Source organism: Lodderomyces beijingensis, assembly GCF_963989305.1.
Source record: "Lodderomyces beijingensis strain CBS 14171 genome assembly, chromosome: 5".
NCBI classification, from domain to species: domain Eukaryota; kingdom Fungi; phylum Ascomycota; class Pichiomycetes; order Serinales; family Debaryomycetaceae; genus Lodderomyces; species Lodderomyces beijingensis.
In genome coordinates, this window is record NC_089974.1 from 242154 (window position 1) to 263497 (window position 21344).

At 47.6% G+C, this 21344-nt stretch overlaps 6 protein-coding genes across 6 annotated transcripts; 4 read left to right on the forward strand and 2 right to left on the reverse strand. All coding sequences in view use genetic code 12, as the record gives it.

Moving 5' to 3' along the window:
- Positions 1-137: 137 nt before the first annotated feature.
- LODBEIA_P40230 (uncharacterized protein) lies at positions 138-2021 on the forward strand (the record flags this gene model as incomplete). The annotated part of the gene is made up of 1 exon (XM_066974199.1): positions 138-2021. One exon carries the CDS (start codon positions 138-140, stop codon positions 2019-2021), a length of 1884 nt encoding a protein of 627 aa, XP_066830961.1.
- Positions 2022-2078: 57 nt separating this feature from the next.
- Positions 2079-3452, reverse strand: LODBEIA_P40240 (uncharacterized protein; the record flags this gene model as incomplete). The annotated part of the gene is made up of 1 exon (XM_066974200.1): positions 2079-3452. The coding sequence occupies one exon, from the start codon at positions 3450-3452 to the stop codon at positions 2079-2081; it is 1374 nt and encodes a 457-aa protein (XP_066830962.1).
- A 281-nt stretch (positions 3453-3733) lies between these two features.
- On the forward strand, positions 3734-4450 carry LODBEIA_P40250 (uncharacterized protein; the record flags this gene model as incomplete). The annotated part of the gene is made up of 1 exon (XM_066974201.1): positions 3734-4450. The coding sequence occupies one exon, from the start codon at positions 3734-3736 to the stop codon at positions 4448-4450; it is 717 nt and encodes a 238-aa protein (XP_066830963.1).
- Positions 4451-4847: 397 nt separating this feature from the next.
- On the forward strand, positions 4848-9173 carry LODBEIA_P40260 (uncharacterized protein; the record flags this gene model as incomplete). The annotated part of the gene is made up of 1 exon (XM_066974202.1): positions 4848-9173. One exon carries the CDS (start codon positions 4848-4850, stop codon positions 9171-9173), a length of 4326 nt encoding a protein of 1441 aa, XP_066830964.1.
- A 439-nt stretch (positions 9174-9612) lies between these two features.
- On the forward strand, positions 9613-11088 carry LODBEIA_P40270 (uncharacterized protein; the record flags this gene model as incomplete). The annotated part of the gene is made up of 1 exon (XM_066974203.1): positions 9613-11088. One exon carries the CDS (start codon positions 9613-9615, stop codon positions 11086-11088), a length of 1476 nt encoding a protein of 491 aa, XP_066830965.1.
- A 416-nt stretch (positions 11089-11504) lies between these two features.
- LODBEIA_P40280 (uncharacterized protein) lies at positions 11505-20351 on the reverse strand (the record flags this gene model as incomplete). The annotated part of the gene is made up of 1 exon (XM_066974204.1): positions 11505-20351. One exon carries the CDS (start codon positions 20349-20351, stop codon positions 11505-11507), a length of 8847 nt encoding a protein of 2948 aa, XP_066830966.1.
- Positions 20352-21344: the final 993 nt, after the last annotated feature.

A 21344-nucleotide genomic window follows, 5' to 3' on the forward strand; every position in this document is an offset into this window, starting at 1 on the left:
TTGGGATGATGGGATGATGGTGGGGTGGCTCTCTCTTGTGAAACTTTTTCAAACGATGCGGTTCAAGATGATCCTCTCAGTTCTTCATCCTGGACCAGAACCAGAGTTCAAGAGCTTCCTTTTCAGATAACACGACAATGACTACAGCAGCAAAGAGAGCTACAAGTTGCAATCATGATGATGAGGGGGAGACGCAGCTGAATTCAAAAAAGAGAACAAATACCGCTTTCAGCAAAGAAGATATAAGCTCATTCTTTAACCACAAAGTATGGAACACCAAGTTTCAAGACTCAGTTAAGGATCAAGTCAGCCACAGCTCACCCTACAAATGGGGCACCATCAAGAACCTCATGGACGACACGCTCTTGCGCCAAGTGCGCAAAGAAGTCTTGTCGGAAATAGCGTTCACCAAAAAGGAAACCGACATCTACAAAGTCTACCAGCTGGGAGACCTCGCTAATCTATCAGGATTAGACTGGGACGATCTATCGCGTCTACCTTCACTTTATAAGTTACGAGCAGCGATATACTCCCAGGAGTTCCGCGACGTGATATCCAAGATCACGGGATGCGGCAAATTGAGCGGTGTCAAAACCGACATGTCCGTCAACACCTATACCAAAGGGTGTCATTTGCTAACTCACGACGATGTCATTGGGAGCAGGCGGGTGAGCTTCATCTTGTACTTGCCTGAGCCGGATAAAGTCTGGAAACCGCAGTACGGAGGCGCATTGAGGCTTTTCCCAGCTGTTGTCCCCAACGTGCCTCACACGGACCACGAGTGCAAGTTAGTGCCGCAGTTTAACCAGATTGCATTTTTCACGGTGCAGCCGGGACTCAGTTTCCACGACGTGGAAGAAGTCAGAGAGGATAGACACAGGCTATCGATCCAGGGCTGGTTCCATATCCCTCAGCCTGGCGAAGACGGGTTTGTCGAGGGAGAACAGGAAAAGACGGAGGCATTGTCGACGTTGAAGCAGTTGCAAAGTAAGGAGTTGCAAAATTACGACTCGCCAAAGAATGTGCGGTCTGACGTCAGCAAGGACAATTTGCAGTTGATTGAATCGTGTGACAAGCTCTCCCAGAGCGACGTGGAGTATTTGCGAAAATATCTCAACCCCGTCTATTTGGAGAAGGACGTGGTTTACAAGAAGCTCACCGAGGCATTTATCGAGGACTCCTTTGTTGAAATCAACGAGGTGTTGAACAACGAGTTTGCTGCTAGTTTGAGACGATTGTTGCGAGACGAAGAGATCAACAAACCTACGCCTCAACACTCGAGCCAAGTGCAAAACCCATGGAGCGTAGCTGTGCCCCCACATAAGCAAAGGTTCTTGTACATTGAACACCCACACCCACAAGCAGCCCAACTACCACAGACTCAAACCGAGACGTCGTCAGCCGACACCAAACTCTTGGAACTAGCCGCGTTCCTTGCATCCACTGAGTTTAAGAAATGGCTCAAGCTAATCACGGAATTGGTGCCCACGTCAGAAAACATCCTCATACGAAGGTTTAGACCCGGCAACGACTTTATCCTAGCCACCACCACGGAGCTGCAGGTGGCGCGCGAGAACAGCGAGGATGAAAACGTCTTGCTTGAAGCAACATTGAACCTCACGCCCACGGCAGACAATAGAAGTAATTGGCTGTCGGGAGAGTTTGGAGGCTATGAACTATGCATGATGCAACCTGGCAACGACAAAGACAAAGACAAAAACAAAGGCGGAGAAGGCGGAAAAGGCGAAGATGGCGAAGAGGAAGACGAAGCGGATGATCCTGCGATTTATAGATCTAGCAAGGGGGATGACGATGATAGCATGTTGTACACCAGTCAATGCAAATGGAATTCACTTACGCTCATGGTGCGTGATCCTTCCATCTTGAAGTTTGTCAAGTATGTGAGTATTAACGCTAAGGGTTCGAGATGGGATATTAGCTGTCAGTGGAATGTGAAAAGCTTGGAAGAGGAAGACGAGGAGGACGAGGATGAAAATGAGAATGAAAATGAAACGAAATAGGATATATGTATACATATACAAACAATAACAATAATAATAATAATAATACTAGTACATTCATTCATCATCGCTGTCTACGTACGATGGTATCTCATCGAGCTGATTTGGCTGTTGGTTCAAAGATCGCTGGGATACAGATTGTTGTGCTTGTGCGGATGCCAGGTCCTCGCCTCGCCTATATTCGGGCCTCACTTTTTTCAACAGGGGCTCGTCAACAGAGTTCGATGCGCGAGCGGGATTGGCGCCATTGAGATGGTGCTTGTTCCTCCGGTCCTGCTCTCGCTGTTTCCAAGCCCTGTGAATCTCGGGACATTTCGCGATAACCTCGGGCTCGCGGACCCCGTCTTGAATTGAAATCAATATTTTTTCAACCACGCTGACATGGTTGCCGCTGCTCTTGTCATTTCTGAACCGAAGCATATCCCATAGCCCCTTTTTGGAAGTAGACTGTCGACACTCGGCTATTCGCCCTTGTAAAGGCTGGTTCAATGCCTTTAGCCTCTCCCAGTCTTCATCGCTGAGATCTAGTTGGGCAAAGTCCGTGTGCACGTTGGAGCCCTGCCACACTCGTAGTTTGATCAAATCCGGTTTCGAATCGTAGTCGGTGTAAGTCGAAGAAGGGTCCCTCTCGTCCAAGTCTGGATCCTGGACTTTGTTAAAGACAAACTCCAATTGGTAATCAACCGTGTTTTCCTCAGCTGGTTTCCACTTGAGCAAAGTCTGGTCAGTACCAAACACATACGGCGTTTCAGCACAAGTGTATATCAATCCATCCGAGGAGTGGAACAACTGATCCATCTTGTTCAACACGTCATCGGCATGGTACGAGGTCAACATGCTCTTGAACCCAACTTTGAACGGGAACTCTGGCGAGTTGACAACTTCGGGATTCGTTTTTTTGAAATTGTCAAATGGTCTCATGATATTCTCCGTTATATATCCCAATCTTTTCGGAAGGTGGCGGTCAATGATGCACTTGCCGTTGATGGCCAAGGCATCAAAGATACAATACCTCAACACGGGCTCGCTGACGTTTCGATTTTCCAACACGAGCTCTCCGTCTAGCAAAGTGCCATGATGGTAGGACACGTTATCGGCAGTTTCATTCACAGTGAGCGGGAAATGGATGTTGGGAATGTAGTAGTAATCGTTTTCACGGGTGATCAAAAACACACCTTCGCCCTTTTGCTGATCGTGGATTAGAAAAAGGAGACACCTCAAACCGTCGGACTTTTCACATACAAAATAGTCCTTTTGCATCAACGTCTCTTCGAGATGCTTCCGTTCAAACGAAACCGGCTGTGAGCCTGGAAACCCCGTGGCTCGTCTTCCCAACAATTCCGACACCATTAGGCGTAGCTCCCGCGCCTCCACTTCTTCTAGTCTGTTGCCGGGGATAACCGGAATATCTCTCTCTTCGAGCTGTATCATCTTGAAGACGCCAGCCTGGTCTCAGTCAATCCAAGGAGTGAAGTATCCACTTGATAAACTGGAGGGGGGCTGGTTTCCTTTCCTGGTGCTAGTAGTTTGGATGAGCTGTCGGTCCAAAGAAATCGTGATGTCGTGAAAATTGGGAATCAGTGTCGCGACATGTCACCGTTTTCCCTTTGTCGTATTGATGCGTTTACAGCAGTAGCATCACCAATACCACCACCACCACCATCACGACAGGCAAGTTTGACCCATAAGAAGGGCTTTCGGATGGGAAGGGGATGATACTAACGACTCGGCAGATCCAAGATGCCCCTCTAGTCTTGAACCCGGAGCGCAAGCTAACGCTTGTGCTAAGAAACCTACGGTTATCTGACATCACCAATATTGCAGCCGCTTCAACAAAGTATCAGGTCTTGGACTTGAGTGGTAACGAGTTGGTCACTTTGGCACGGCTACCACCGGATAGCGTGGCCCAATTGGAGGTCTTGCTCCTTGCAAACAACAACATCACATACGTTGAAGAAGAGTTTCGGAATCCCGGCAGCTTAAGGTCTATCTCGTTGATGAACAACAACATCCACCGTTTCCAGCCGAGCTTTATACGGTCGTTTGAGAAGATTGAAAGTTTGGTTCTCGTTGGGAACCCCATCACGAAGCTACGGGACTATAGACTTTTCATGATCTGGCTCGCCCCCAGTCTCCGAGCATTGGACCTTCAGAAAGTCAGCCGAAGCGAGAGACAGGCAGCTAGCCGGAAATTTGGAGAGGAGCGGGTGTTGGCATCAGGTGCTGTCCAGGAAATGTTCAAGCTCGACATTGAGCCCAAACTGACCGAAAAGAGCGTTGCTTTGCTGCTGCTGGATAAACAAGCGCATGCCGTGGTGAATAAACTCTCGGAAACGGACAAGCAACAGCTATTGAGAAAGTTGGAGAACGCTTCGAGTATTGAGGAAATAGAACAGATCGAGAACATGATCCGCTCAGGCAGAGTATAACCTGAAGGAGCCTGTGCATGTCTATACCTATATATCTATATAGATCCTGTCATGGCGAGGTCAAAATGATCTTATAATGAAGTTATAATCATGCTATAATCATGTTATAATGATGTTACCATCTTGCTGTCATGTTGGAATATGGGAGTAGAATTGAATCACCAGAATTGTCTTTTTCCCGCTCTCCATTTTGTCTCAACTCCAACCATCCATTTCACCAACCTACAAAACTGCACAAGTATTCGACATAGAGGGGCCCCCTTTTCAACAAGCGGAAACTGAGCATATATGTCATTGCTTCCCTTAGGTCTAACCAAGCGCCTACTCTGACTTTCCCATTAGCATCTTTTTTCCAACTCGTTTTTTTTTTTTTCATTTTTTTCAAATTTTTGACTTGATGACAACCACCACCACTGCTAGTAATAGTAGCAATAGACCCAAGCGAAAGGCAGCCACGAACAAATCCTACTACGACTCGGCAGATGTGCTTCTGGAAGACTACTCGGCGTATTTGTCGTCCAACTCAAGCAGCTCCAGCTTGAGCTCCACGCCGCTCCCGAGAGAGCCAAAGACAAAGAAACCAAAAATCCGAGCATCCGCTGCAAGTTCGGCGAAGGAGAATAATGGCACCAGCAGCAAGAAGAACGATGCTCGAGCAATCCCTGCTTCGCAGATGAACTGGCAGCCGGCCCCTAAGCCAGAAGACTACTTTTCCAATCGACTAAATCTAGCAGACGCTTACATAGACTTGAAGGAGCACGTTTTATACTGCCCTCACCATGTTGTGCAGCACCCCTCGAACTCGGGAAACAAGAGGCAGAAGGAGCAAGTGTTTACCTTGCGCAAGGATCAGTGCATTTACATGGTCAGCGAACCGGCGGGCGACCCTTACTTCATAGGCCGGATAAAAGGCTTTGCAAAGCGAAAGAATGAGCAGTTCGAACAAGTACCAAACTCAGCGCAAGACGAGCGGTTTGTTTCTGCTCAAGGATACGAGTTTCTGATCCAGTGGTTTTTCCGGCCCAGGGACGTGACGAGGACTTCTTCAGATTCGAGACTTTTGTACGCTACAATGCACTCCGACACTTGCCCGTTGCATAGTTTCCGTGGCACAGTCACAGTGGAGTTGAAGCAAGACATTGAAGATGCCCACGCAACACGACGAGAGCTGGAAAAACCGAGACTCAAGAAACTGCATCAGCAGCAGATCAAACTGGAGTCTCCGTCTTCGGCAGAGCTTGCGGCTCTTGACGCCTACACACGCGAACCAAACCGCTTCTATTTCGACCGGTTATACGATAGATTCTTGATTAGATACTATGACGTTCTCCTGACCAACAACTTATTGCAATATGCTCAAAACGAAGAAAACACATCGCGGAATTTCTTGACTGCACTAAACAAGAGGTTCAAGTATATATTCTGTGAGCCTCAAAAGACAAAGGCCTTGGTGAACTCGCTCAAGGCAAACACCTGCAACTGTGCCATATGCGGGCTCTGGTGCGACACGGCGGACTCGGTTAATTGTGCCGAGTGCCAGTCGTATTTCCACATGACCTGCTTGGACCCGCCACTTTTAAAGAAACCAAGTCGTGGCTTTTCATGGTCATGTGCGGCCTGTGCCAAGAAACAGGAGATTGAATACCACCGAAAGAAAATCCCCATGTTGCTGCACGATAACAAGTCGTCAAACCAGATGAAACTAACAGAAGAACTTCTGGAACTCCATTCCACGGGGGCAAACGAAAGCTCCCAAGAAGATGCTAGCTTGGAAGGCATGATTGCAAATGCAAATGTTTTGCCCAACTATGAATTGAAGGCTATTGAGTTTTTGGAAAACGATGCCGACAAGACGATCGAGGAGCGAAGAAACGAAGAAGAGTGGTGCATGCGGTATCTCGGCTTGAACGCGAAATTAGAGGAAGTCGTGGACTTGGATGAGAAAGTACCTTATCCGAGAGCTTCCACTAGAATTGGTGCTCGGCATCAAGTAGTTTACATTCCCGAGTGCAATGGTCATCCGATTGTTTACTACGACATTGAAAAGTCGCTGATGAAAAAAAAATCGAGTCCCACCAAGTCCAAGCCAAAGGTGAAAATCGAAGAGAGCGATAAGTTGAGCATACCAGAGGAATTCATTGGCGTGGAACCAGACCAGTATCCGCTGTGGCTCCAGCCTCGACCAAAAGGTTACGTTGAACGAGGTGTCGACGATGGCAATGGTCAAACTTGCGCCTTGCTATGGAAGAGCCCGCGATTTGATCTACAAAATGACTTTATAGAGTTGGACGCATTTGTGGAGTCGTGTGCTCCAGTGGCAAAGTCCTTGGGCTTATCTCCCAACTCCCCCAACTTTATTGATGCAGTGCTTGCGCTGTACCTCAAACACAATGGCGACAGGGCTCTTGCCTATGATGAAGTTCTGCATCTTACCAAGAAGAAGCTTCACGAACCTGTGTTCACCAAGGAAGAGATACGAAGATTCGAGGCGGGGGTCAAGGAGTTTGGCAGTGAGCTACACCATGTTCAACAAAAAGTCAAGACTCAGCCCATAGGACAAATTGTTCGGTTCTACTACCTTTGGAAGAAGACACCCAATGGCCGAAACATATGGGGAAACTTTGAAGGAAGAAGCCACAAGAAAGTGCAGAATGTTGTGAAAGAAGACCCGACAAAGGACTCCAAGCACCCCACAATTCTTGACGAGTTGGCGGACCCGAATGATGACTCCTCATACGAGGGAAGCAAGATTGACATGAGCCAAGCTGAGTTCAGCTGCAAACACTGCTCGACCACGGAGTCGTTGCAGTGGTTCAGGATTGCGGGACACGACGCTAAGCAGTTAGAGTCCAACCCTGTTGTGTTGGCCCTTTGTTTCCGATGTGCGAGATTGTGGCGTCGGTACGGGGTAGTTTGGGAAAATCCCAACGATGTGTTACGCGGCGCTAGCAAGTCTAGCGGTTCAAAGAAGCGTGTTGAGTGGGAGCTCTTGCAAGATGCACACGCCATTTTGGACAAGATGCATTCGTATAATGAAATGGATGTTCATTTTGAGAAGGAGAAATCGAAAAGCTCACCGAGTCTCACCGACTCGCCCCGGCCCGAAAGTAAGGCTTCTTCAAGGAGAAAAACAGCAACAGCAGCAACAAATGCAGCAGCAGCATCACCATCATCGACAACATCATTATCTTCATCATCAAATTCAACAACAACAACAACTTTGGCAATGTCGAAAGCAGGTGACAGACTTGGTGGTAAAATACCTGTTGCAAAGCCGGCTGCGGTTGCTGCGCCAAATATCCCATCACCGAAAGCTCGCATCGACGAAGTCATTGCAAAGGAATTGGGAGAGAAAGTGAAAAAGATGCTCTTCAACTTCAAATATGAAGCGCCAGCTTTGAAATATGACGACGATCAGCAAAGCTTCCAATCCAGGGTTGAGGCGTTTAGAAACTATCAACTAAGCAATGCCGAGGCCGTGCTTCAAGTCCCCAACGAAACCACAATCGCGGGAATTGAAGTTCCGTTCCTGCCGCACGAGAGGAAATGCTGCATGTGCCGAGAACACGATACAAACAAGACGTCGCTCCAGGAAATGTTGATCTGTGCATGTTGTGGAGTCAATGTGCACGCCTCGTGCGCGGGGTACCATTTGCCTGAAAAATTGAGCAAGCCAGTCAAAGAATGGTTATGCGAGCCTTGTGTCAACGATTTGAAGCCGGTGAATTCTGCGATTTATACCTGCTGTTTATGTCTTGCCCATGAAACAAACTTTGAGTTGGCGATCTTTGGATCGCATCAGGTGCGGCCCGATTTTTTGAAATCCACGCTGGAAGGGAACTGGTGCCATCTTCTTTGCGCCTTGTTTAGTCGCGTCAGCACGGTATTTCAAAAGGCCTATGGTAACCTCAAATATAGCCTGATTGCCATTGGTGATGTGGCCAAGGTATTCTTGCGCAATCATCAGAAAAAGTGCTCAATCTGCAACACCGCCAATGGTGCCCTCGTCGAGTGCGAATTGTGTTTGGAAAATCACTTTTACCACCCAACTTGCGCCCAGGACACTCCAAACTATAAATTGGGGTTTTCGATTATCCCGCGAACAAGGGCCGCTAATACTGTCATTGTCAATGGGAAATCTGGCGAGCTAAAGCCGATTTTGGTTTGCCCCAAGCATGACCAGTCGGAGGACACTATTCTCAATTTGCGCACACTTGGCACTAGAGCTAATAGCCGCGGCGATACGGAAAGCAAGCCGTTGGTGCAACTATACCTAGAGGAAACGGTGAAGCAAAACCACAAGCTGAAATGCACCAGCGGTCCTCGTGCTCGCTCAAGGGAGTACATTGAAAACAGAAGCTTTTTTTTCAATAGGTCGGACACCTCGTGCGAGAATGGAACTAGCAAAGCTGGACTGGAACCATCATCGACATCCTGCAGCGTTTGTGCCACTACAACCTCTCCCATCTGGTGGCCGGGGTCTTTATGCCAATCGTGTCACCACCATTCCCAGGACGAAGTGGTCGCGGACAACCACGAGCAATCGAGCACCTCGCTTCGCGCCGTGTTGGAAACACCAATCGATGGCTCCAACTATGGTATCAAGAACCCGCAAGACTCGTTGAAGAACGTTTACAAGCCAAATATCTTGACCGAGGCGATGATTCTGACCCCACCCGAGCTTGTGCGGTCAAAGATTTCGTTGGGGGATATTTTAGACTAGATAGAATCGAGTTAGTTGCGGAAAAAAAAAATAAAAAAACGGAACCAAAAGAAAGAAGGAAAGAACTGGGAATCTTGTAGACGTTGCTGGGAGAATGCAAAATACTGACAGAAGCATCTCTGTTGAACACAGGCACCATAAACTTGGGGGCCATGGCCCATATGGCCCATTTGACTTTCCTACTTGCACTTGCACGTGACCCAGACCGTGGTCGTGTACGCTGGGTCAATCTGATAAACAGATAACCACCAGGCGATAAGACGGAGAACCCTGGAATGATATCAATTGAGGAGTCAGGAAACATCTAGAACACACACATCAAGTACCAATAGAAGCAAGGCTTTACCTTCAATTGAGCAGTTTAGATAAAGGTATATATATTTGTAGCGTTAAAGTATTTCCGATAGATATAAAGAAGAACGCCACGATCTCGTTTGGAATGATATATGATACAAACGTGAACCCTGGCCATGGAATAGGCAACAATCTTGATTTGGGCATGACGCTTTTCGACGCCATCAAGCATCTAAACGAATACAACTACAAGTACTCGGTGATTTACGATGCTAAGAACTACTATGAAGCGCCCTTGATGATTGAGATCAAAAACATGCACATACGACTCACGTTCAGCAGCAACATGGACCAGAAATTGACCTTGATTGAAATCTTGAACTTGGATCAGCTGGCATTCCTGGATTTCCCGCTTAGGTTATCGTACAAGAACCAGCGCTTGAACGAATTTGAAAATGTCTCCAACACTTCGAGCAGCAGCAGCAGTGTCAACCAGGAATTTTCCCCCATTAGCACGCCGTCGATGCCCACGAGCTCGTTTTCGGAACACTCGCGTCCTTTGGTATCCGTGGGGCCGTCGTTCAAGACTATCTACAACAAAATCTTTGGCCCGACGTACCCGGGAAAGCTCAATTTGGACAAGGGCACCTATACCTTGTCCTATCCGGGCATTGCTTTCAAGTTTGAGATTTTGAAGAGGGACTTGCTTAAAAGACTCGCAGATAAAAAGGGTGATGTGATTGTCGATGAGTTGTTGAATTGGGATGGAGTCGATGAAATTGTGTGCTCGTCAATTGCGTTGTTCAAGGGCAAGTCATGGGATGCGTATAAAGAAGAGCCCGCGCCAGACCAGTCCAAGGAAATCTTGGTCGATCTCGACGAGGGAGTCGTACGCTTAAACGAAAAGGAAGTGATCCAGATTGGCAAGTCAACCCAACAAGATATAGTTCACATGTTGGGACCGCCCGATGAGTCGTTCAACAAGTTTGACCTTCGTTTACTGATACACAACCAACTACCTGATCATACTGCAGGAAGTGGTCCAGGTACTGGCACCACTTGTAGTACCAGTAATGGCGGTAGTAATACTACCACTAACACTACTTGTTCTACTACTGCCACTTCCACGTTAAGATCATGCAAGTTTCACAACTACTACAAATACGGAATTGATATCTTATACGACTTGCAAAAGTCCAACTCGTCCACGAACCAAAGTTCGTCAAAAGCTACAGTGACCAAAGTGGTACTCCATAATGGCGGTATCGCCGAGGACTTGAACTTTATGCGCTGGGGTCGATGCAACTGGAGAATCAAATCGCTGAAGTTCGAGTCGTTTGACTCGTCAACCTATTTCCACCAGTTGCCTTCTACAGTGAGGGATTTGGCCCCCGTCTCGTTGAACCGTTACGAGTCGGAGTTTGTTGATAACGATTTGGATATAATTGAAGTGCCCAAGAGCAGCAGCAGCAGCAAGCGCGCGTCAGAAGGGAGCGGGAAGAATGACGATGACGATGCAAAGTCAAGGGCCTGGGGCCAGTCAAAGCTTTACGGATTGGACAGGTGTATTCTTGAAGTTCTCAATTCCAATGCGTGTATAAGTTCCTTGACGGTGTTTTAGATGTTTTTCCTTTTTTTTTTTGGTTTTTTTTTTGGAGGACCCGTTGTGATCCGAACTGCTTCATTTTGACTCACTTGATTCATTTGGGGAAGTGGGGGGTGGTTTACAGTAGCTCGTCGCGAGTGGCCGGGATGCTCGCCTGTGGTTGTTTAGTTCTATCTCTATTACAGTTCTTTTGATAAACGGGAGCTTTATTCACACACAATCTGTTTTTTCCTTTGCCAGGACTCAACTCTTAACAAAAGAATGTTTCGAAAAGTGATGGCGTTCAAATATACAAAAATCAAACTTGATTTTGACTGCGGGTCGTCAGGAACCATGTACATGAAATGAAATCCATTAATACTTTATTTATACAAATCGTTGCTTTCTATTTTTTTTCTTTTTTATTTTTTCTTTCATTCTAAATTGAAAGTTTACTGCACCAACAAGTGTAACAAGGAACTGAGCAATACTAAGAAACCAGGTATCTTCTTTGAGTTTGCATTATTGAAATCACCATCATCCACTTGAGTTTCAGACTCCACGTCCACTGGGTCTGCAACACTCGTGCCTTCTCCACCAAAGATCTCGCTCAACAAGACTCCCAGGAGGCTGCTTGACCTTTCCACATTTGGCGACTCAACAATCGGCCAGTCAGAGGGTGATGAGCTTTGCCTCCAAGTGGATTCATCAGGGGATAACGTTTCCCCGTAATCAACTTCACCAGAAACAGAATCTGGTAAACTAAAGAACGTAGCACCAGCTTCTTGTGAAGTGTTTTGAGACTCTGAAATACTTGAGCTTGTTGCCAGCGGTCCAGCTGCTGCTCCACTGTAAGCGACACCAGAGTCCACTGAAGACGCAGCAAAACCGTCTGGTAACAAGGAGTACCTGGATTCATCAATTGAAAAAACAGTCGTCCATTCTCCGTCCGGGTCTGTCGTAACAACAACGTGCATCGCTTGAGTCACGGCCGCGCCACTTGGTTCCGAGTCAATCCAGGGGACAATTATCGAAGTAAATGCCATGGGGAATGGTGAGGTAGTAGTCACAATCGAGCCATTTGCATCCGTGACCTCGGAAACTGCACCCAATATCGTCGTGGGTGATTCGAGGCTATCAATGGAGGTGAAAACAACTATAGAAGTCTCCGTGTGAATGGTAATACCAATACTGTGCGCATCTGTGGAAGAAGGCAACGCTGCATCGATCGAGAACAGCGTCACCCATTCTCCATTCGAGTCTGTTCCGATAACGACATGAACTGATTGTGTAATAGTAGTGCTCTCATCCGAGCTGATCCAAGGCACAACCACTGTAGTCAGCGCGGAAACGTCAGGATACGAAGTGGTGGTCAGGACTGATCCATTTTCGTCCGTAACTTTAGAAATTTCAAGCAACTTCGTCGTCTTTGGCTCTCCGAGGATATCAATTGAAACGTACACAGTCATTGCTTGCTCTATTGACGTGAAAAGCTTGTCAATGGAAAAACGAGTTGTCCAATTTCCATCAGAATCAGTTGTGATTACAACATAGACCCCTTGTGTGATAGTAGTGCTCTCGTAGGATTGAACCCAAGGTATCGTCATCGCCGTCTCCACGGGGGGAACTGGGTACGTCGTAGTTGTGCCAACAGAGCCATTTTCGTCGGTGACCTCAGAAATTTCAACCAACGCCATTGTAGGCTCGCCGAGCTCATCCGTGGTTGACAACACAGTCACAAACTGAGCATCCAGTGGTGTCGCTAGCGAATCCTCTGTTCCCATTGATTCCTGGACAGCAGGCAGAGTGAGAGTCACTTGACCTGGAAGCAACGAATAGCTTGCCTCATCGACTAAGAAATGAGTTTGCCACTCCCCATCCGAGTCAGTGGTTATGATGACGTACACTGCTTGTGTGAAAAGCATCGTGTCCTCCGATAGTGTTTGAGAAACAATGAAAGTTGTAAAATCGGCACTTACCTCGTCAGACGTGGTCAAGACCTGGCCATCCAGATGTGTCGTCTCAAATATCTCAACAACAACGGTTGATCGGTCCCCATTTTCGTCTGTAGTAGTGAAAATGCTAAATGTTTGCTCATCCACCTGTGTAGATGACCAATCATCAGTTTGCAGCTCTCCCTCGAAGCCTGCGGTGGATGCTGCTGCCTCATCCAGAGGGGAGAACCAGCCAAACGACTCGGAATCAAAACCGCTCTCTTGAGTTTCAACGAGTTGTTCAGAGAGAGTCGACTCCAAGTTTTCATCGATTGATGATTCGTGACTTTCTGAAAAATCTCCTCCACCGTCAGAATGCTGCAGTTGCGTCGTATCATCTGAAGCTGAAGGGTTGGACGTTGACGTTACACCGGAAGTAAGGCCGTTTTCGCCATGCAGGCTCCAATTGAACCCGTAACTTTGTCCTCCTTGTCCGCTCAGTGTACCCAGAACATAACTAGATAGGAACTCGCCACTAGTTAAAATTTCTGTTCCACTCTCATAAACCGACTCGGCGCTGTTATTGACGGTTTCGGCTTCAGTTTCGATTTCAGTTCCCATTTCGGACTCAAAACTCTCTGCCTCTGTTATTGAACTTTTATAGCGAATGTTATCGTCGTCGTTGTCGTCAATTGAGTCCGACAGAGTGGGCTCAAGACCCAGACCATAACCCGGTTGGGAATCTACACTTTCGCTCTCCCAGTACGCCAGCATCTCCGACACTTCAAGTGTTGTTTCCCCAAATCCTGTAATGCTCGATTCAAAGTCTCCAAACTCCGTAGAATTTTTCAATTCTTCCGTTGTTTCACTTCCATCACCATCGGTTATGCTGCTCAGATGTTTGAGGATCAGCGGCGTAGTTAATGTGCTTCCAGACTCATTAGTATTAACTTCAACATACGCAGTCTCGAGAACTTCGTAGCCCGACTCTATGACGGTGTAAGTGGTGAAATAACTAGCCAAAGCGGCCATCAGTGTTAGGTCCAACTCGCTCAGAGTTTCCTGTGCAACGCCCGTTATGGTAGATCTTCCAATGATTGATGATGAAGTGCGTGTATCACCATATCCATCGAGGCGCACTACAACATATGCGGATTCGAGACCCAGAACCAGACCCAGTTCAAAACCCAGTTCAAAACCCAGTTCAAGACCTTGCTCGCTCAATTCAAAGAACGAGTACAGGGTAACATATGAAGTAATATAGGAACCTGTAGCTACATTTGTTCTTTCTGGTGTTGTAAAACTCTCTGTGGTGAGTGCTGAGTCAGTCTCTTCCCATGGTATGTCGGAACCATATCCAGATTCAGTCAAACCAGTCGATAGATGATCAACAGTTGACCTTCCAAGAATCGATGTCCTAGTTGTCGTTGCTCCACCGTTGTTCACGCTAACTGCAACATAAGCAGACTCCAAGCCTTCCTCGCTCAGTTCCGAGAATGAGTACGTCGTGAAATATGAAGTGACATGGAATCCGTTATCGCTAGTAGGCGTTGCTTCCTCTGTTGACTCCTCCATTGACTCCTCTAACGACGAATCAAATGCATCGCTCACTGTTTCTGTTTCATCTGGTCCAATCAGGATTGTTGATCTGCCAATAATGGACGAAGATGTTGTGGTTGCGCCGTCGTTATCGACAACAACTTCAACGTATGCCGACTCCAATCCCTGGGCTGTGATTTCAATAAACAGGTAGACGATGATATAAGAAGAAGTGACAAGATACCCACCAGCTACGCCTACCAGAGCACTCTCCATCGAGCTTATAGTATCAACAGTCTCCACATTAATAGATTTTGTTGATTCCCCGTCTCCGCTGCTTTCATCGGTCAAAGACTCGATAATGGATGTGGTGCTAGTCACTCCATTTTCATCCACTATGACAATGACAGATGCACCACCGAAAGGCTCCGACGATTTCGTCGCCTCATATGTACTGTGATACGATGTCAACACGTGTCCTTCCTCCAGCTCACTCAATGATGCCAAAAAATCCAAAGACTCAGCCTGCCTAGAGCTGATCTCGGTCTCGACTGTATCAAAGCTCTCGTAGATGCTTTCCGCTAGTGTTTCCATGGTCAACTCTGCGCCGTTAATTGTTTCCTCCTCTGAGAGTTCACTTGCTCCAGCAGCAAGCACCAGTGTGCTGGTTACAACCTGCCCACTCTCATCAGCGCTAATCTCAACATAAGCAGTCTCAACAACCTCACTCGACTCATCGGTCGTGGTAGTGTAAGTGGTGTAGTAGGAGGTGACTTCCTCCAAGGAGGTTTCATCGATCACCAGTTCCCCGTTTGTGAGCACCAGCGTGCTGGTTACAACCTGCCCACTCTCATCAGCACTGATCTCAACATAAGCAGTCTCAACAACCTCACTCGACTCATCGGTCGTGGTAGTGTAAGTGGTGTAGTAGGAGGTGACTTCCTCCAAGGAGGTTTCATCGATCACCAGTTCCCCGTTTGTGAGCACCAGCGTGCTGGTTACAACCTGCCCACTCTCATCAGCACTGATCTCAACATAAGCAGTCTCAACAACCTCACTCGACTCGTCGGTCGCGGTAGTGTAAGTGGTGTAGTAGGAGGTGACTTCCTCGGTCTCGACTGTATCAAAGCTCTCGTAGATGCTTTCCGCTAGTGTTTCCATGGTCAACTCTGCGCCGTTAATTGTTTCCTCCTCTGAGAGTTCACTTGCTCCAGCAGCAAGCACCAGTGTGCTGGTTACAACCTGCCCACTCTCATCAGCGCTAATCTCAACATAAGCAGTCTCAACAACCTCACTCGACTCATCGGTCGTGGTAGTGTAAGTGGTGTAGTAGGAGGTGACTTCCTCCAAGGAGGTTTCATCGATCACCAGTTCCCCGTTTGTGAGCACCAGCGTGCTGGTTACAACCTGCCCACTCTCATCAGCGCTAATCTCAACATAAGCAGTCTCAACAACCTCACTCGACTCATCGGTCGTGGTAGTGTAAGTGGTGTAGTAGGAGGTGACTTCCTCCAAGGAGGTTTCATCGATCACCAGTTCCCCGTTTGTGAGCACCAGCGTGCTGGTTACAACCTGCCCACTCTCATCAGCACTGATCTCAACGTAAGCAGTCTCAACAACCTCACTCGACTCGTCGGTCGTGGTAGTGTAAGTGGTGTAGTAGGAGGTGACTTCCTCCAAGGAGGTTTCATCGATCACCAGTTCCCCGTTTGTGAGCACCAGCGTGCTGGTTACAACCTGCCCACTCTCATCAGCACTGATCTCAACATAAGCAGTCTCAACAACCTCACTCGACTCGTCGGTCGCGGTAGTGTAAGTGGTGTAGTAGGAGGTGACTTCCTCGGTCTCGACTGTATCAAAGCTCTCGTAGATGCTTTCCGCTAGTGTTTCCATGGTCAACTCTGCGCCGTTAATTGTTTCCTCCTCTGAGAGTTCACTTGCTCCAGCAGCAAGCACCAGTGTGCTGGTTACAACCTGCCCACTCTCATCAGCGCTAATCTCAACATAAGCAGTCTCAACAACCTCACTCGACTCATCGGTCGTGGTAGTGTAAGTGGTGTAGTAGGAGGTGACTTCCTCCAAGGAGGTTTCATCGATCACCAGTTCCCCGTTTGTGAGCACCAGCGTGCTGGTTACAACCTGCCCACTCTCATCAGCACTGATCTCAACGTAAGCAGTCTCAACAACCTCACTCGACTCGTCGGTCGTGGTAGTGTAAGTGGTGTAGTAGGAGGTGACTTCCTCCAAGGAGGTTTCATCGATCACCAGTTCCCCGTTTGTGAGCACCAGCGTGCTGGTTACAACCTGCCCACTCTCATCAGCACTGATCTCAACATAAGCAGTCTCAACAACCTCACTCGACTCATCGGTCGTGGTAGTGTAAGTGGTGTAGTAGGAGGTGACTTCCTCCAAGGAGGTTTCATCGATCACCAGTTCCCCGTTTGTGAGCACCAGCGTGCTGGTTACAACCTGCCCACTCTCATCAGCACTGATCTCAACGTAAGCAGTCTCAACAACCTCACTCGACTCGTCGGTCGTGGTAGTGTAAGTGGTGTAATAAAAAGTGTAATATGCTCCTGCGTTGATCAGAAGACTTGCTTCTGTTGTAGTTGACACCTCCTCCGTTTCGCCTGTCACGGTAGGCGTTGGTCGAGGATAAACGGACGATATGGTAGTGGTTGAAGATTCAAGGTCCATGACAATTTCAACATACGCCGAGTCAGTAGCTGTTGCTCCGTCCGGATCAGTGGTTTCGAATGTGGTGGTGTAACTAGACATGGTGACCCAACTCAAGCGCGAAAACTGGGTTACCCACCCACTCTCGGCATTGCTTGTAACAAGCACTTCCAAATTGATAGTCTCTGTGAATCCACTGGGGTCAGGCACTTCGTATTGAGTAGTGAATCTTGTGTTTGCGTCAATGTTGTTGGTGGCAGTTCCGAAATTCCCCTCGGCGTCCGTGGTCACCAAGATATTGAAAACGCTTGTCGGTTGGACTTGACCATTTGTGCTTGTCTCAAAGTAGAGAGAGGTATACTCCGTCGCCTCGTCCACTTTGGTGGTTGTCGAGGTATACCAGCTTGAGCTTTCATCGGTGGTCAAGATCTCATGCACAGTGGCCACAGTGCTGCTTCCATCGGGATTGGTGGTTGTGATTAAAATCGTCTCCGTGTGGGAGGTAGTCCACATTTTGTAAACACCAGTGAACCAATTTCCATAAACATTTGTTCTCACCAAGATGGAATGCTGCTCGCTAATCACATCTCCATTACTGTTTGTTATAACCCACGGCAAGATATAGCCTGTCGCTGTTGGTGATGGATCAGTCACTTGCGTGGTCCAAACTCCTCGATCATCCGTGGTGACTATAAATTCACCAACTCTGGTCTCGACGTAGCCAAGGCTATTCATGGTTGTGTACAATTGGGTGTACTGCGTGAACGTGAGTGGTTCTTGAATAATTGTCGAAGTGTACAACTCTCCAAATCTATCAGTGGATCTAATCACGAGAGCAGTAACGAGGTCGCTGTTTGATTCAAACACCGTGGTGTACGATGTGTAAAGAGGGTCGACTTCTCGAATCGAAGTAAACCAGTTTCCTTCCGCATCCGATGAGACCAAAGCTGCATAAGTCACGGCCTTGCCGTCCTCAGACACAACCATCGTGAACTCGGTCGCCTCCGGTTCAATGTGTCTGGTTTGCGTAGTCCATCTTCCATCCTCGTTGGTGGTGATCAATATCTCATACAAGTCAGTGGCGGCACTCATGCCTTCATCCGTCAGTTCGATGATCGTGGTGTAGAGGGTAGGGGTACGCGGAATCGTTGATGTTGTGGCAAACCAAAGCGAGTCCTGGTCGGTGGTAACGACAACCACACCGGTAAAAGTACCGGTTGCTCCAAGGGTGTCAGTGCCAACAAAAGTCGTCGTGTAAGTAGTGAACTGTTCTATAAACAGGGAAGTGTGCCATACGCCGTTCTCATCGGTGGAAATAAAAATTTGAGCAATGGCAGTTTCCAAATTCGCTTGATCATCAGTCGTCAAGTATGTTGTTCTGTAGCTGGTGGCTTGTGCGGCAATCGACCTCCTGAAAGTTGTCCACTCGCCGGCCTCGTTAGTGGTCACAACTTGAACCACAGTCTGCACTACCATCATTCCGTTCAGAACTGAGGTTACTTGAAGCGTGGCTTCTGTAAAAGAGGGACTAAGAGGTTGCGTGGTAGTATACCAATGGCCATTTGAATCCGTGGTCACCATCACTTCCCTGGAAACCAAGGTGGGATTTCCATCGATACGTGTGAAATAGACAGTTGTGTACAACAAAAAGTCTTCTGGAATATCGCTCACAATCGTTGTCCACCGTCCTTCCTCATTTGTGGTGACAATGACATGGACCGCGTCTGGTGACGTTACGCCGTTGCTCATCACCTGCATGGTAGATGTGTACTCGGTAAAATACTGGGGGATGGTCGACAACGAGGTAGTCCACACATTGTTTTGGTTCGGGGTCACCAAGACCTGGACATTCTCACCAATGCTATTTGTAGTGGTGTATCTCGTTGCGTAATGTCGAGGGTAGAGGGATGAAGACGTATAAAGCTCGTCTTCTGATTCTTGGACAGCAACCAATGCACTCTCTGTGAGCAAAACCCCTGCGGAATCGGTGGTGGGATATTGAGTGACATAGGTGGTTACTTGCTCTGTTGAAGTCCATGGATAATAGGAAGTAGTTGTATACCACTTGACATTCTCGTCAGTGGTGATTTTGACAACTGCCGATCTCGTGTAGGTGCGCGACCGGGTATTGGTGACAACGACTGAAGTTTCATACTCGGTGGGTTGCAGTCCTGGTCCGTCTGGTACCTCCTTACAGGGCCGGCAAGCAGCGGGTCTGGTTGAGCTTGGTGGTCTTCCCGTGTACCGTATCCCGTGTGTGTCTGCGACAAATAAAGATGGATTGTAGCCCAGTCCAATGATGAATCTCTGCAGCAAGGCCATTGATCTGAGAGTCAAGATCCCTGTGGATGCTTCATAAGTCCAGGCCGGGAAAACAAGTGTAGGCAACAAATAAGCCGTCAAGGCGATTCTATTGTTATTTCCGAAATTGTACACTCTAAACGTCTGCGCGGTGGACAATGCCTGAACAATAATTTGAGATTGTTCGTCCTCCATGAATATGGACTGGCCCCGGCCGAATACCAATAAGGCATTGGGTACTTGAAAAATGCCTGCTTCTTGCAACACGAAGCAACCACTGCCCATGATACCCGTGGTCTGTCTATAATAAACGTTTCGAATACAAACCGTTCCAGCGTTATTGATTGTGGTTCCAGTGGCACCCAAGGAAGCCAAAGCCTCCAGCGGATCTTTTTGAGAAATCACCACTAGCCCGTTGTTTGCCCAAGTGAGCGACTGAAGCTCGTAAACTGGCACACCTAAAGTATCATCTCCCGCCATGTAAAACTCGCCATTGTTGACGAATGAACTCGCAAGCAAGGCATAGCTTGGAGAAACCATCGATCTCATTGCATTTAAGGATATGATACCGTCATTCTCGATCGAGAATATTCCACCGAGGAATGTGACTCTCAATGCGAACATATTTGAGTTACTGGAGATGTATAATCCACCACCTACACCCACCTTGACGTTCCCGACGCAATTCAAAAGGTAGTTATCGACGATTGACAAGTAGACTCCCGGGAACACATTGGCTCCGGAAAGTTCGACTGTGATTTGGCCTCGAACAACGGTGTTTTGCGTGACGTCCACGGCCAATGCAGATGCTATTAGAGCAGATAGCACTATCCATAATCGGTAAAGCATTGCTGTTGGGGGGGGGGGGGGGGGTTGAACTTATTGAAGGAGGAGGAAGGGAAGGTAATGGAAAATTGTGGGCAAAAAGAGGAGGGTGGAGGGGGGTAATCCTACTCACTTTTATTGCATTGCATACCCCCCTCCCCAACCCGCTTCGTTTTCCCTTGCATCATTTAAGCTGTTCATTTCGAACCACAGTTGGAAAAGGATTCCTGGCTGAGACTGGGTCCCTGTAAAGATCAAGACCAACGGTTTGGCTTGGGAAAGGTTCATGCAACATTGGATCGAAAAAAAAAAACCTTATTTGTCAGTCCTTTGGATGTGACCACTCGTCAGGAAACGGGAAGGAGAAGTAGGCCAGGCGGGATTTCAAAGTGAGGTGCCGCTGATTTGATCTGATCACATCAGTCGATGACGGCATCTACCAAGTTTTAATCGGAATGGAATACCATCTTTTGCTTTGCTTTTCTTTTGCCATGCCGTGCCATGCTATGCTTTACGGACATTCTTGAACAAGTCCAAAAAACAGATGATTCATAAACACTCTCACCAAAAACGTTGGAATGAAGGAAGAAAAAAAAAAAAGCAAAAGCAAAAGAACAATGTAGATGTTGCGTGTTTTAAGCGCATACTCGTGGTGAGATTAAGGTTTGTTGAAGCTGATGTTGCATTGGTATAACGTTTGCGATTGGGAAACCAAAAAAAACCCCCACCAAATCCCCCCGTCTTTGGTAAAGCCAGAGACAAAGCAGAACCCAATGTCATGTCACATAGATCTTTCTCCCTTTGAGCGGAGCACCTTGCACGCGGCCCACCCTGGAGGAGCTGGAGCTGCTCCAAATCGGTTCACAATGTAAAACATTTTAATTTGGTTCTTTTTTTTGGCTTTTTAAAAGCTTGAGCCACACAAGGGATGACTATATCGCATGAGTGAGAATCGAAGTGGTTCATGTGTGGTGGAGTGAGCTTCAAGTGGAGGGGGGGTGGCAAAGTCGCTTTGAA